At 34.0% G+C, this 16,821-nt stretch overlaps 1 protein-coding gene across 6 annotated transcripts in view; it reads left to right on the top strand.

Moving 5' to 3' along the window:
• Positions 1-13,112, top strand: part of Cnot2 (CCR4-NOT transcription complex subunit 2) — an 87,716-nt gene extending 74,604 nt beyond the window's left edge. For all 6 annotated transcript variants that reach the window (XM_048359545.1, XM_048359534.1, XM_048359572.1 and 3 more), the window contains 9 exons: positions 410-535; positions 1,932-2,056; positions 2,986-3,106; positions 3,195-3,351; positions 6,055-6,116; positions 6,205-6,254; positions 8,286-8,386; positions 9,430-9,574; positions 11,974-13,112. In XM_048359545.1, the coding sequence (XP_048215502.1) occupies positions 410-535; positions 1,932-2,056; positions 2,986-3,106; positions 3,195-3,351; positions 6,055-6,116; positions 6,205-6,254; positions 8,286-8,386; positions 9,430-9,574; positions 11,974-12,060 (974 nt within the window). In that variant the 3' untranslated portion in view covers positions 12,061-13,112. The remainder of the gene's footprint in view (positions 1-409; positions 536-1,931; positions 2,057-2,985; positions 3,107-3,194; positions 3,352-6,054; positions 6,117-6,204; positions 6,255-8,285; positions 8,387-9,429; positions 9,575-11,973) is intronic.
• Positions 13,113-16,821: the final 3,709 nt, after the last annotated feature.

Genomic DNA, 16,821 nt, shown 5'->3' with positions numbered 1-16,821 from the left:
TGTCATTCTTATCTCCAGAACCTCCAAGCATTCCAGAGACTATACCTATCTAGATAAAATGAAAAGGGAAGTTACATTCCAACAGTTTACCTCTTGTTAACAGACGACCTATAATTTTAGATTGCCATCTTCCACCTAGACATGATATACTATTTTAACTCCTATTATCTCTTTAATCTCGAGGATTTGGGATTTTAGATATGTTGGTTGCTTATTGTTTTCTTCAATTGTTAATGAAATTCTTAAGAAATTAATCCACTGGTAGCTTTTGAGTACCTACATACAACTGCTATGGTGTTCTGTTTAGGAAGAAGGCACTGTTCCTTCAAGTTATTTTGCAATTGTTTTTAATAGTCTTTATTCTAAATGTGTGTAGAATCAATAACTAGTATTTATTCTTATTATTTAGATGGAAGTGAAAATGTGACAGGATTGGACCTTTCAGATTTTCCAGCATTAGCAGACCGAAACAGAAGGGAAGGAAGTGGTAACCCAACTCCATTAATAAATCCCTTGGCTGGAAGAGCTCCTTATGGTAATTAAGCTTTATTATGATGGCTCATGGAAATTTGAAGTTACACCACCTCATACACACACGCATGTGTAAAAATATGTTCGTATACACATTTATTTGTGCATTTTCCTTAGCTTTTGTCTTAATATTGATTTTCCCCCTGATTTTCATGATAGAAAAATTTACTGGTAAAACTGTACAGAAACCTAAAAAGTAGTTAGTTTCCATTGGTAGTTAGAAAGTTATTTTCCTCTGGTATTTATTAGTTTACCTTAAGTGATTTATTTTGTGGCCTTTCTTTTGTATAATTTAGTTTTGAAAGAGTACATTTCCAGTAATTAATAATTACTGTAGATTGAGGATGTTTCAGCCAAAATTTCTCAGCGTTCACACTACTAATATTGAGGCTGGATATGTCTTTGTAGAGAAGGGATATGGTGTGTAGGGGGAGTCTATCCTCTCTATATAGAATTTTAGCAACTTTTCTTGCTTCCTCCTACTGGATACACCACCTCTACTCAACCTGTGACAGAGATGTTTCCAGACATTAGCAGATGTCCCCTGGCAGAAAAATTGCCCACACTGCTCATGAATTAATGTATAGTTCTTGCAGATGCTTGGTCATCATTCATATCTTTCATTATCTTTAATAGATAAGGTGTTTGGCTAAATAAAAATAATGAAAAGGGACCATATACAATAACAGTACAAAAATATAGACCTGAAAATCCTCTAATGACAAAGTAATCAATACTCTTTTAATCACATAGTTGTTTCCTTTGGGGAAAACCTGATGGTGATAATAGAATAGTACTTGAAGAGATTAGTTCATCAGCTATTCTAAAATAGACATAATATTTTTCCCATTGTCAGCCATGAAGGATTTATTTGACTTTGAAATATATGAAGGAAAAGGTTTATTTTAATTTCCAAATTAGTCTTCTAAAAACAATAAAAAGTGATCCTGTGATGGAAGTTAAGCTACTATTCCTCAGATTGTAATGTTTTGAGTTTTCCCATATAGGTCAGTTTTTTTTTCATCTTTATAATCATTTCTGTTGCTCTCCTTGGAATATCTCTAGTTTCTCCAGATTGTTCTTGAATTGTGGAACTTGACCTAATAAGAGCCTGACTAATGACAAGTGTAATGGGAAAATTATTTCCCAGTTTTTGTATACTTTACATTTATAACATGAACACTAAAAAATTCTAAAATAAAATGAAATTGTTTTATAATTGACCGCAGTTTTTCTCGCTGTACATAACTTTGAAATAGAATACTAACATTTTCTCTTAAAATTTATTCTGCCTATTTTTTTCTTAGACAATTAGCTAGTATTTATAATATAGTCAGATATTTAATGCAAGCCTTTAAGTCAAAATTATTAATAGCTATTCTGATTTTTTTCATACATAGTTGGAATGGTAACAAAACCAGCAAATGAGCAATCCCAGGACTTCTCAATACACAATGAAGATTTTCCAGCATTACCTGGTTCCAGCTATAAAGATCCAACATCAAGTAATGATGACAGTAAATCTGTAAGTAACTGAGAATTATTTATGTGAGTGATATAGTTTTCTTCCCTTCATACTTCTCTTATATTAACAATTACTTACTAAATAATATTACAAAACTGTTTATCTTGAATATGTGTAATAATATTCTAACTTCTGAAGAATGTGGAAAAGCTTTAACTTAGAAGATAGCCTATTTTTTTCCTATTTCATATAGGTTTGCAAATTTCTGTTGAACTTCTCAGAGTTAATTTAGACTTTTATTGTAGTCCCTGTCAGCTGGATCCCATGAAGTTTGATAATATAGACTTCTAAGGAGCTGTATTTTTCTTGAGTAAGTTTTCTCCTTGAAGAATCTTTATACACATTTTTATACCTGTGTTGATTCAGCCAACTCAGCTTCTTTCTGACTTAACAAATGTGTTTATTTCGTCCACATTTACTGAAAATAGCCTTTTGTGTGTGTGTGTGTGATGGGAGATTGTATATTAAAGTAAATTATAAAAATTATTGGGTAAGAATTTTTAAAAGTATGAATTTTGAAAGTGCGCACATTCCTAGCTTATTGTAAAGATTATTTAGGTGAGATACTTTATACCTATGTGTAGTGTCTCATTTACTTTAAAGCCTTGAAGATGTAATCTGAAGTATGTCCCAAAGCATAAAGCCCTGAATGAAAAAGAGGACTTATTTTTTTCCCCTCTTATTTAAGATCTGAGATAAAATTATTTTCCCCCAATTCTTGTCCTTTACATACTAAAATGGAGTGATAAAGAGCTCATTTATATACCAGAGACAATTATTCAAACTATTTTCACATAGAACTTGAAAAACAGGTAATAGTGTACTACCAATTTAAATATAATGAAGAGCTGATAGCAAAGCATTAATATTTAAAACTTGAATTTATACACAACACATCCTAATGTCACATTTAATTTTTTTCATATTAGAATTTGAACACATCTGGCAAGACAACTTCAAATACAGATGGACCCAAATTTCCCGGAGATAAAAGTTCAACAACACAAAATAATAATCAACAGAAAAAAGGGATCCAGGTGTTACCTGATGGTGGGACTTTATAAATATATCAAAGATATTATATAATATATTTTTCTACTTTTCCTCAAAAATAAAAATGACTACTTTTCTTGACCAGGTCGGGTTACTAACATTCCTCAAGGGATGGTGACGGACCAATTTGGAATGATTGGCCTGTTAACATTTATCAGGGCAGCGGAGACAGATCCAGGAATGGTACATCTTGCTTTAGGAAGTGACTTAACAACATTAGGCCTCAATCTGAATTCTCCTGAGTAAGTTGGTTTTTCCTTCCACGTTTGAATGTAACATTTCTAATATTGAATCTAAGACTTGTACTTTTGTTTTGGTTTGATGTAGGACCATGGTATGTAATCCAGTCTTTGAACTTGGAATCATTTTGCCTCAGCCTCCTGAGTGCTGGGATTACAGGCATTCCATATTATGCTTAGTCTCACACTTCAATTATTTATTTATTTATTTGTTTATTTGTTTGTTTGTTTATTTATTTATTTATTTATATTTGCTGGGCCTGGGTGATATCCCTGAGCTTCTTTTCGCTCAAGATTAGCACTCTACCATTTGAGCCACAGTGCCACTTCTGGCTTTTTCTGAATAGTTTATTGGAGATGAGTCTCAAAGCCTTTCCTGCCTAGACTCGCTTCAAACCACTATCCTCAGATTTCAGTCTTCTGAATAGCTAGGATTACAGGTGTGAGCCACCAGTGCCTGGCAAACTTCAATTTTTAATTTCATGCCATCACACTCTATTGCTACTGTTGCTGTTGCAACTCATTGCTGCTGTTATCAGCTTAGGCTTTGGATTCCTCCTTTTTATATTAGTCTCTAGGTTATTTTCACTTTGAAACAGTATTTCTCGTATAATTTTGCAGCTTTAATATACGCACATTTGAGATTTCCCGAATCCTGAAATCTTAATTCTTTGAATTTCTTTTCTCCAAAAATCTTGTTTTTTGTCAAAATATCAGCTGCATACATCTTTTAGTCATCCTTTGACCTTATCATTACTGGTAACTGCAATTTTCAACAGTTTTAAGTTTAATGCTGCCATGCTCTCTGCTTGATATCTGTTCCTCTCTTAAGACTATGGCTTTTGTAATCACTGAATTCCTTTGGGATCTTTTAATACGTTGATTCTTGTATCTTCACTGTTCCTCAGTATCCCTGCCTCTCTATTCCTCTTCAGTGTACTTGCTTGCTTCTCATCCATATATTCTGTGGTTTTTTTGTATATGCCTTTAATACTTTGCCCTTCTTTCTCTGTCATACTTGCAGGGTAAAATCTACAACCCTAGTTATAGCTTGACAGCTTTACTGCTTGGTCTTTTCTTCATATTTTTGACCAGGTATCTCAGAATTGGGGCCTTAATATTGCCAAACATAATTGTACTTGATATGCTGACTTGCTCTTTTTTTTCTGGGTGGAGACTTGAACTCAGATCCGGTGCTTTCATTTATATGTTGATATTGTGTCTCCTGAGCCACATCTCTAACTCCCCATTCACTCTTTCATTGTTCCTTATAACTATTTTACATTTCTGAAACATCAAATACCTTCTATTCCTGTCCTTTCTGTCTGATAATTATCTTGTGTTTGTTTTTTTAGTTTACTAAGAAGCAAAAGAAAATATCAACATAGTTCTGTCCACTAAATCTATCTACTTACTATGGCTTTCTCCATATTCTACTTATTACCATAGCTGATCCACACTTTATACTTAAAACCTTTCTTGAAAACTCAAGAACATGACTCTTAAACTGTTCTCACAGTCTTGTAAGTTGGAGAATTCTAGGTCCTTACCTTCCCTTGAACAATTCAAAAGCTTTATGTCATTTTTACCTCTCTCTACTTTGTTTTAGACCCAGTCTTTTCCTAAAATACAGAATATAACCACATCGACTAAATTGCAACCATTCTGGTTTGAATCATAATGCTCTATTACCGGGATACTCTCTTAGCCAATCACAAGGTATCACCAGTTTTTCCAGTTTTGTCATTTAGCACCCAGAATCTACCTTTTTTTCCCCCTCAATACCCTATAAGAATTTGAGGTTTAAGTATTAAAAATACCAATATTTTTTACAACCCTACAAGATCTTGCATGGGGAAGATCTGTCTCCTGCAATACTTCTACAGCTTTTCCCATTGTTTACTATGTTCTGGCTTCAGTTGGCCTTCTTGCTATCCCTGAGACATCAATCATGTCTTTGTCTTAGTTCTAGCATTTCACTTTCATTAGAGTAGTCTTCTACTGGATTATCTGCCTCATATCTTTGATTATTCTGGTTCACATCTAACCACCTCTTTGAGACCTAAGCTGATCATCTTTCTTACTTATGCAACCAGTTTTCCCTTCCAGACTTTCCCCTAATACATGTTTGTGTATTAAGCTAGTTGTCTACCTCTATCCAATCATCCATTCTTAACCAGAAATTTTTATGTTGCTAGCAATCTTTATTTTGCTCATTTAATATGTTCTAAACATCTGAAACAGTTCCTGGAATATGATTGGAACTCAGTAAATATTTGATGAATCCAAAATTTTGTTCCTAATTACTGATTTAGGAAGTAGGGTCACACATAAATGTGAAAGTAATTTAACTTAGCATAGAATTAATTGATGGGTTTAAAGCATTCTCTATTCTTATTAAGTCAATTAAGAATAAAAAATTTAAATTGTATACTTTGTATATTCTGACATTTGTATTATTTGCCAGAAAACTGCAATACAATACATATACATCGTAATATTATATATACATATATGTGTGACTATGTGTGTTTATAATACATGTGTATGTTTTAGCTTTCTGCTATAAAATCAAGAAAGGAAGCTAGAAGTAAAAAATGTTCATCTTGCATTTGGGGGCTGTTTTTCATAGTTTTCTTGATATATAGTAAGAAGTCTGTTTTCTACTTTGTACTTCAGAGTGCTTCTTTTTTTCCCCTTATTCAGAAATCTCTACCCCAAATTTGCATCACCCTGGGCATCTTCACCATGTCGACCGCAAGACATAGGTAGGAGAATCTTTTTGTGTTCAGAGCTTTTAAAAGATTTTTCTGAGACTCAGTTAATAAGGTTTTCTTTTTTTATTTTATTATCCAGACTTCCATGTTCCATCTGAGTACTTAACGAACATTCACATTAGGGATAAGGTGAGTGTAGTTTATTATTCTACTCAGACAGCATGAATTTTACCTATTTTTCAGGTGCCATTTCAATTCAGACAGCAAAGTATTTTTTAATAAGTAGCAGTGGTCCCAGGGATGTGTTTTTGTATGGTCATTCAATTATATATAGTGATTTTACTTCAACTTTTGTTAATTATTTTAATGTTTTGATGACTTGATTTATACTTTTAAAATGAAACAATATAAGAACAGATAAAATACTTTGCACAATTTAATAAAAGGATACAGCCATAACCACAGTTGATGAGAATAAACTATTTTGGAAAAATGATAGATTTTCTTTTCATTTATTGCTCTTACAAGTAATTTTTGTCAATACTATATATACCTGCAATTAGTATTCACACAACATATTTTAAAATTATAACCCTGGACTGGGAATGTGGCTTAGCAGTAGAGTGCTTGCCTAGCGTGCATGAAAGCCCTGGGTTCAGTTCCTCAGCACTACATAAACAGAAAAGGCCAGAAGTGGTGCTGTGGCTCAAGTGGTAGAGTGCTAGCCTTGAGCAAAAAGAAGTCAGGGACAATACTCAGGGCCCCGAGTATAAGCCCCAGAACTGGCAACAAAAAAAAAACCCTACAACCTTGACTTTTTTTTTCCATCATTTTAAGTAATTATAGTTCTAATCATAAGGTAACTATTAACCAGATTACAGTTTTAATCTCTATTTTTAACCTGAGAAAGAAAATAGGAAACAGTTTTTGCTTTACAAGGATAATTGTAAAATAGTTACAGGGATAAACTGATAAAGCAGTTTATTTCTGTGAAGAAAATATATAATATTTATATTATTTAGCCTAGGGAATACATACAGTAAAAGCATATATATAACAAATCTATCTTTATAATTAAGTTACAGCATCCTGAGTATATGGTAATATACAGCTATGATGTCAAATAGATACTGATATTGTATATAGGCAAAATATCAAGGTATATCCACCTCAAGGTGTCTTTAGTATCTGAGAAATGGAACTCAAGAATTACAGTATAGAGAAGGCAGGTATTTTTTATGTGCATAGTATGATTTGCTGCCTCCTCTGTAGAATTCCTGTGCTGCCAGAACCTTTTCTTAGACTAATTTGTGAAATGCTGGAGAATTTTTTTATATTCACAACTGCTTACATGAATGAGTAGAAAAACCGTATTCAGAGAATGTGTAACAGCCAAATAATTATGTATAACATCAGGTAAAAAACATTTTGTTTTGGAGTGCTCTCTAAGGTTTATTTTAATTTAAGACTATTAAACTCCCCTATAGTTTTTAGTTTGGTATTTTCTACTTTATGGAAAGAATTTTAAAATGTCATGGTTGTATTTATCAAAATAAAGTCATCTCCAATTTTTTTTACTTTTATCTGTGAATTGCTGAAAACATAAAACTGATGGGTGGCACTGTTAAACACTGATTCTTGTAAACCTTCACTTAAAAATTTCTGTGTATCTGAGATTCTACTGGGATATTTTCATGTACTCATTAGTTGTATTTACTTTTTAAAAATATTCCCAATAGGGCTGGGAATATGGCCTAGTGATAAAGTGCTTGCCTCGTATACATGAAGCCCTGGTTCAATTCCTCAACACCACATATATAGAAAAAGCTGGAAGTGACACTCTGGCTCAGGTGGTAGAGTGCTAGCCTTGAGCAAAAAGAAGCCAGGGACAGTGCTCAGGCCCTGAGTTCAAGCCCCAGGACTGGCAAAAAAGAAAAAAAACACAAAAAAATAATCCCAATAGTTGTCATTGTCTACATTTTACAGAACAGTTTATAGATTTTAAATACCTTGAACCTGGTCATATTAATAAATAGTACAATTGGGACTTGAATACAAACCCTTAAAGATTTTGAAATGATTTTAGTCATTTAAGTAAACATTTTTAAAGATAGAACTATCTAATTACATAATAAGTTATCTGAACTTAATGAAGAAAAATCATATTTTAGGAATTTAACATTTGTTTTACATTTCAGAATATTTTCTTTTCTTTTCCAGCTGGCTGCAATAAAACTTGGTCGATATGGAGAAGACCTTCTCTTCTATCTCTATTACATGAATGGAGGAGATGTATTACAACTTTTAGCTGCAGTAGAGCTGTATGTTCAAAATACTTTATCAGCTGTTTATTATAGTGGATTTTTTTGTAAAAATTGTGACTAGATATATTCCTTTAATTCATTCATAGAAAGATACATTCATTAAGTCCCTAATGCATCTGTTATTGGAGTTGTCTTATCTATTTTTGAAGTCTGTAAACTATCTTAGTGTGTTGGTAGGACATTTTATTTACATATGGAGGTTTATTTTTGTGGGATGCTTGCCTCCTTTAAATATTACTCCCCAGTTTATAAAGTGGTATACTTCCTTATTGCTTCTTGCATGAATTCTGATATCCTGTTAGTTCCTAAGGATTTAGGAGCAATAAAAGTTTGAACTTTTAATTCATTCAAAATTTCAAGATGAATATTCTATTGTCAATAGTTATGATAAAAATTATATTTAAATATTTACTTCAAATAGACTTAGGTTTTTTTTATACCAAATAATAGAAATAGTTGGATTGATGTTTTAATAAACGTTACCAATTTCTATTGACTCTTTTAGAGCAAGAAATGAAGTTTCTAGAACATACTGTACTTGGTCTGACATGGTTTTTAATCCTATCACTCATTTACCCATAGAACTTTTTTTTTTTTGGTCAGTTATGGAGCTTGAACACTGTCCCTGAGCTGTTGTAGTAAAGACATTGAGCCACAGCTCTACTTCCAGTTTTCTGATGGTTAATTGGAGATAAGAGTCTCATGGATTTTCCTGCCTGGGCTGGCTTCAAACAGTGATCCTCAGATCTCAGCCTCCTGAGTAGCTAGGATTTCAGGTGTGAGCCCCTAGTGCCCAGCTCATAGAAATTTTAAAATCTTCTTTTGTTTGCATAGAAATTTTCTTCAGCTTAAACAAGGGTGTGTGTGTGTGTGTGTGTGTGTATTTCAATAGGATTATACTTAATAAGTCAGGATTAAGATACCATCTATATTTATGTATTTTACCAATAATTTTTTTGAGAAAAGTTATACAAACCCTTTTTTAAAAGTGTTTGGTGTGAGTCACAGGAAAAATAATCTTTTTCTTTTAAAAATTGAAGTTTTAACCGTGATTGGAGATACCACAAAGAAGAACGAGTATGGATTACCAGAGCACCAGGCATGGAGCCAACAATGAAAACCAATACATATGAGAGGGGAACATATTACTTCTTTGACTGTCTTAACTGGAGGAAAGTAGCTAAGGTATATTTTTTTTCCATCTGCAAATGTATAAATACTAGAATTTATGAAGGAAGTTGCTTATTTGTCCAGTACATCCATTCCAGTAATGTGTTAGCTAATGTCAATTTTTGGTCTAGGAAAGTATCCCAGACAGTTTATTTCAAATACTAGAAGGAAAATTCAACTTAGTAAGAGATTTTGTGATTTTGCATAAGTGTTGAAACCATATAAAACATTTTTATTATATCTACTGAATACAATCCAATAAATTAACCCCATCATGTATTTGGATATTATCACTATGTTAAATTGTACAAATATAAGATTTTCCTAAAAGCAGTATATAATTGGCTTTTTGTACTTCCAGTCATTGCAGGAAAAAGGTCTGGGTTTTAATTTGCAAGTCATTTATAAAGAAAGAAGGTTGCCAACATTAACTAGTTGACTATTCATTACTAAGTATTGAGAGAGAAAAAGCTGTTGAAAAAAGTTACTTTATTCTATTTTGCTTTTGTAACTTTGCTGACAAGATGAATTTTTCAACTACCCCATGTGCAAATATTTCATCAGTGTTTTTGTGTGTAGGACCTTGTGTGTTTACTTGTTCATAATTTAATTCCCACTAAAAGTTAATATGTACTCAGACCCTCTAATATATGTTTTCTAGACATCATTTGAAAAGTTCTATTCTATAGCAATGAAGTACACTTGTTTTTATTAGTTCCTCAGATGGTAATTACATTTACGCTAGGGGCTCAGTAATAGTCCAAGCATTCGGACTGGTGTAAGACCAAAGTAATAATTTCTGCTTTACAGAATTAATACATGCCTGATTCTGTGTCAAAAACTTAAATCATGTGTCCTAGGTTTTTATTTTTAATTTTATAATGAAAATTTTCATTTAATTTACTAATGGAATCATCTACTATGAATGTTTGAAACTAGAAACATCAGGTAAAATATGTCAATATATGGTTATTAGTATTACTTGTTTATTCATCAATACAAATAAGACTTTTAATACCGTAAGTGGAGCTCTAAAATAGTAGCTTTAAATTCACATTAGAGAATCGGTCATTTTAAAGCATCATCTTTTTGGAGTTCATTTGGTTTGGATTTTGTTGTTACTGAGATTTGAACTCTGGCTTGAGCTTGCTAAGCAGGTTCTCTACTACTCTTAGTCATGTTTCCTGCCCATGCTGGCCTGGACTAGAACCTACCCATTTTAGGCTTTCCATTGTATGTGGGTGAACAGATGTATACCACCATACCCAGCTTTTTCTGTTGAGAACAGAATCTCAGAGTTTTTTCCTGATTAAAATGAGCAGTATAGTCTTTCAGATATGCCTACAACAAAACTACTGTCTATTTTTGAGTGGCAGATGAATTATATATATATATTTTGGGGGGGGGGGCAGTCCTGGGGCTTGGACTCAGGGCCTGAGCACTGTCCCTGGCTTCTTTTAGCTCAAGGCTAGCACTCTGCCACTTGAGCCACAGCACCACTTCTGGCCATTTTCTGTATATGTGGTGCTGGGGAATCGAACCTAGGGCCTCATGTATATGAAGCAGGCACTCTTGCCACTAGGCCATATCCTCAGCCATATATTTTAAGTCAGGATTTTGAGACTCAGATATTGGAAGTTCTAAGATATAGAATCTTCAAGCTCATTGTTGCCCTCAGATTTTAATGAAGTTAGAGTGTGTGTGCTTTTTTCAGCAAATAATTGTGTAATATTCATTATAAATTTTACATAGACTAAGGCAAATATTTAGATTTGTATACTTCACTAAAAGGGAAGCATAATGTGTTTGTTTTGTGCTGTTTCTGTGCTTGAACTCAGGGCCCCTGCGCACTGTCACCAAGCTTTTTTCTACCACTTAAACCACAGCTCCATTTCTGGCTGGGTTTTGTGGTTTTTTTTGTTAATTTGCTGGTTGGTTGGTTGGTTTGGGGGAGTTGATAATTGGAGATCAGAGTTTCCCAGACTTTTGGCTTCAAGTCACATTTCTCAGGTCTCAGCCCCTGATAGGTACAATTATAGGTGTGAGCCATTGGCACCCAGCAGAGACTATATTTTAAATATCCTATTGTTTTCAGTGCTTCATATTAGAGATATAGTAATTTCCTCCTTTTATTTTTAGTAAAACAGTACACAGAATTTCAGTGAATAAGTTTTGCTGAGTAGTCTCCTGAATTTCACACAGAAAGCCTGTTTCACTTAGAGGAGCAAAACTGGCCCATCTATATGTGTGGAGTTATTGTGATGATAAGATTTAAACTCAAGACTTCACAGTAGCTAGACTTGTACTCTCCCACTTGAGCCATACCTCCAGCCTTCCCATTTAGTAAATATATTTTGACAAAATTGAGATCAAAAAAAGATAAAATAACGTAACTTCCCAATTTTTACTTGTAGGAGTTCCATCTGGAATATGACAAATTAGAAGAACGGCCTCACCTGCCATCCACCTTCAACTACAACCCTGCTCAGCAAGCCTTCTAAAAAGACTTCCCTTTTCTTAGGGTATGGCTGTCTCAGCACAATACTCAACATAACTGCAGAACTGATGTGGCTCAGGCACCCTGGTTTTAATTCCTTGAGGATCTGGCAATTGGCTTACGCAGAGGGTCACCATTTGAGGTCCTGCCTTACTAATTATGTGCTGCCCAACAACTAAATTTATAATTTGTTTTCTCTAGTTTGAGCAGGGTCTGAATTTCTTCATTTATTTTCTTTTTTTGCCAGCAGACATACTTGGGTCTGTAAAGACAAGCAAGTACACTGACAGAAGTTTACCATTTAGTTTCTTAAATGTAAAAAAGAGAACCCACAAAAGACTCAACAAAATTAGACCACAAAATTTGCATTGTTCATTGTAGCACTATTGGTAATAAAATAACAAATGTTTGTGCATTTTTATGTGAAGATCCTTCTCGTATTTCATTTGGAAAGATGAGCAAGGTCTGCTTCCTTCATTTTACTTCCCCTTCTGTTTTTGAAAGGCAGTTTCGCCAAGCTTAATGCAAGAATATCTGACTGTTTAGAAGAAAGATATTGCCACAATCTCTGGATGGTTTCCAGGGTTGTGTTATTACTGAGCTTCATCTTTCCAGAATGAGCAAAACACTGTCCAGTCTTTGTTACGATTTTGTAATAAATGTGTACATTTTTTTTAAATTTTTGGACATCACATGAATAAAGGTATGTATGTACGAATGTGTATATATTATATATATGACATCTATTTTGGAAAATGTTTGCCCTGCTGTACCTCATTTTTAGGAGGTGTGCATGGATGCAATATATGAAAATGGGACATTCTGGAACTGCTGGTCAGGGGACTTTGTCGCCCTGTGCACTAAGGGCCAGATTTTCAGCAGCCAAGGACATCCATACCCAAGTGAATGTGATGGGACTTGAAGAAGTGAACTGAGACAATTCACTCTGGCTGTTTGAACAGCAGCGTTTCATAGGAAGAGAAAAAGATCAATCTTGTATTTTCTGACCACATAAAGGCTTCTTCTCTTTGTAATAAAGTAGAAAAGCTCTCCTCATTGCAGTGTTGACTTTGATTTGAAATTATTTCTTCAACATGAGAAATAGGGGAAAATATTGAAGTTTTACAAAAATGAGATGGAATGGGCATATTAAAAAATAAAGATCTTCATTTAAGCTTTCAACAAATAATCTAATGAACTATAATGGGCCATTTTACTGACAGGTTAAAAATCCAGTCACTTGCCAAGCACTTAGAGGCTCACTCCTGTAATCCTAGCTACTTAGGAGGATGAGATCTGAGGATCAGGGTTCAAAGCCAGCCCAGACAGAAAAGTTTGACTCTTATGTCCAATTAATCACCAGAAAACTGGAAGTGACACTGTGGCTCAAATGGTAGAGTCCTAGCCTTGAGCCGAAGAGTTTAGGGACGGCGCTCAGGCCCAGAGTTTAAAGCCCTGTGACCAAAAAAAAAAAGTCACGAAGTGTTAGCCAACAAAAACTTCTCTTAAATTATAGCAGCATTACAAATAAGACATCTTGAACACTCTGAGACCAAAACAAAATGCTTTTCTTCCATCAGAAATTTATAAGAAATTTCTTGATAGACCTTTGAGATTTTTATCTTTGTGAATTTATGTAAAAATTAAGGGGAGACAAAGTGACTTTACATTCACGTTGCTGACAAACCTTTAGTTTGTTTCATAAGTATGTTAGTAGATTTTCACATCTAAATACAAATGCTATATTTAAAAATATCTGCAGACAAGCTACCAAAGCAGAATTAGAGATGGAGGGTAGAAAAAAGGAAATGCATTTTGATTTTTCTTCACTTGTAACTATAATGTTTTGGGCATTTACCAAATCATGTTTGAACATGAAATGTTTATGTCACTATTTCTGTATCAGGAATGAGAAGTGACTTAAAATTTACCTTTTGTATGTATTTTGAGATACTAGAAGCTAATGAAAATATCAAGATATTTGGATCTTTCAGAATGTAACCAAAGCATCTCCCCAGTAGGAGAAATAGCACTTAGTAATTATAGTATAGACCATTACAGAAAACCATTACAGAACATACTTGACATATATTGAAGTCAAATTACTAGCAATTAGTTTACTTATTTAACAGAATAAAGATGACATCTTTTCATAATAGACTTTATAAAATGTAACTTCTGTATAACTAAACAAAACAGATGGGAAGAAAAAAGCTGTGAGTGGGCATTTTTACTATTTACAGACATGATGTAAAATTTCAGCTGAAACATGATTGGTACTGTCTGGCTCAGAAAAAGAAGATAGTTCATTTCCAGTAGTTTTGATGGTTTTAGTTTTCTCTTTCCTTTTAACTGCCATAAGCACATTTTATGAATTCTTTACAATTTTCTGTGTTCTTTTTATCCTGAATCATTAAAAGTAGGAAAATAGTTTTATAGCAATATCAGGAGTGTAAACATTCTTATTTCAACTCTTAAAATACTACATTAAACTTTAAATGTTACACTCCTTGATTTTATAATGTGGTTACACACATACAAAAGTTGACCTAACCTATATGCTTCACATTTTCTTAGATTTAATTCCATCTATTTTTCCAGATACAGCAAGTAAAGTACAAAGACTAAATTACAAAAAGAAAGCTGTAATCTAATTGTCTGCAAAAACCTGTCATCTTTGAAATGGTACTACCTACAATCCATATAAGAAAATTCCATTTTCACTGTACCACTAGACCATATTCCCAGCCCTAAAATTCCATTTTCAGAGGTTTTACACTGACATAGTTTCCTGAGATATAATAAACCTTAGGACCTGAAAGTTTAAGTTCTTAACATATATAAAGCCATTTATCTTGCTTGTCCTTTTGCCAGTGAATTTGGGACACATCAGGTGCTTGGTAATACTTGACTGATTGGATTTGATATTTCAAATTCAAGCAGTGGACTTTGATATAATTTACTATAATTTCAGTTTTGCAAAAATCATTTTAAGCAGTTTTTAATTAGCTTAATATTTTTTTCCTCTTAAGAGTTGCTCCTGAATCCTTTTTGTTTGTAAACCATAGATTTTTCCATTCCCAAATACCCATTGCCCATTAAATATGAAACATTTGAGCTTGGCTGTGAAGATGGACATCCTTCCTTTGACTTCAATTTGTATTAATACCATCAAGTTTGCAAGAAAGAGTTCAAACATTTCAGCAAGAACAGTTGCCCCAGTGTTTCCACAGTCAAGGAATGTCTCTTTAAAACTTTCTTAAGCATTGTTTGTATTCTATAAAGCCATTTTTAGTACCATTTCAGTAAGATCATCTCTTGGGGCTAGGGTATAAACTTAAGAGTACTTACTACCTAGCTTGTGGGGTCCCTTGATCATTTAAACACACCCCCCCCCAAAAAAAAAGAAGAAAGTAAAGGGAAGGGGGGTGGGTGGAGAGAATGTCATCCAGGATTGAGAGAAGGGAAAAGTCACTGAAATACCTTTACTTTGTAAAAGCCAGGTCCTAAGGGCATGTCACAGGCTCTCCTTGCTGCTGGCATTACCAGTAAATTAGTTCATACTATGAAGATATGACCAATCTGGGAGATAAAGTACATAAACAGTAAAAGTCAAAATAAGGATCCAAATCTGACTCAGCTGTTTGCTAGGTTAAGTTGAATCAAATAGAGTATACACTGAATCCAGATAATCATTTGGGTTGACAGTTTGGACTGTAGAAGAATAAAGATTGGTGGGCTGGGAATGTGGCTTAGCAGTAGAGTGCTTGCTTAGCATACATGAAGCCCTGGGTTTGATTCCTCAGCACCACATTAAAAACCAAAAAAAGCTGGATGTGGCGCTGTGGCTCAAGAGGTAGAGTGCTAGCCTTAAGCAAAAAGAAGCCAGGGACAGTGCTCAGGCCCTGAGTCCAAGCCTCAGAACTAACCAAAAAAAGAATAAAGATTGGTAGAAGACATGATTTCAAAGTGTTTCATATGTAGATCAATGTAAATATAAATTGTGATCCTATTGCTGAAAGTACTAATGTAACCTTTCAATACATTAAATAGTGTACAGAGGGCTGGGAATCAATGGCCTAGTGGTAGAGTGCTTGCCTTGTATGCATGAAGCCCTGGGTTCAATTCCTCAGCATCACATATTTAGAAAAAGCCAGAAGTGGTGCTGTGGCTCAAGAGGTAGAGTGCTAGCCTTGAGCAAAAAAGGAAGCCAGGGACAGTGCTCAGGCCTTGAGTTCAAGACCTAGGACTGGCAAAAAAAAAAAAAAATAGTGTTCAGATCAAGATAACCCCTGTGTTTTGGGGATAATCATCACATACCTGCAATGTCAGATCCAGTTTGAATACTGTATCTTTGGAAAGTAATGCTAAACAGATGAAAGATGGCAACTTTACCCGCTTTTCAGTCCCCCCCTTTTTTTTTAATGTTAGGAACAGGACTATGAATAAGGCACAAATAATGTTTATTAACAGCATGCATGTATGTACTTTAGTTCTGCATTCAAATCTGGGAAAAGACAGTTTTTGTTAAATGTGGAGTGCCCTGAAACTTGGTTATTGTGTGATCTGCTTTGTGCTAAAGGTGATCACATAAATTGAGCACTATTCCTATTATCAACCATTTACTTTGGTGTAGAAATAGCTTAGTTTGTATTGAAATAACTCCCAGGACTCAACAGTCAGACCTCTATGAAATTCCTTTGTACAACTATTTGTCTGTATCTACCTCTACCTACCTACCTACCCACCTATCATCTATTTGCCA

This window comes from Perognathus longimembris, chromosome 1, assembly GCF_023159225.1.
Source record: "Perognathus longimembris pacificus isolate PPM17 chromosome 1, ASM2315922v1, whole genome shotgun sequence".
Classification (NCBI taxonomy): domain Eukaryota; kingdom Metazoa; phylum Chordata; class Mammalia; order Rodentia; family Heteromyidae; genus Perognathus; species Perognathus longimembris.
The sequence above is the reverse complement of the archived record's forward strand: the minus strand, read 5'-3'. Positions and strand labels throughout refer to the sequence as shown.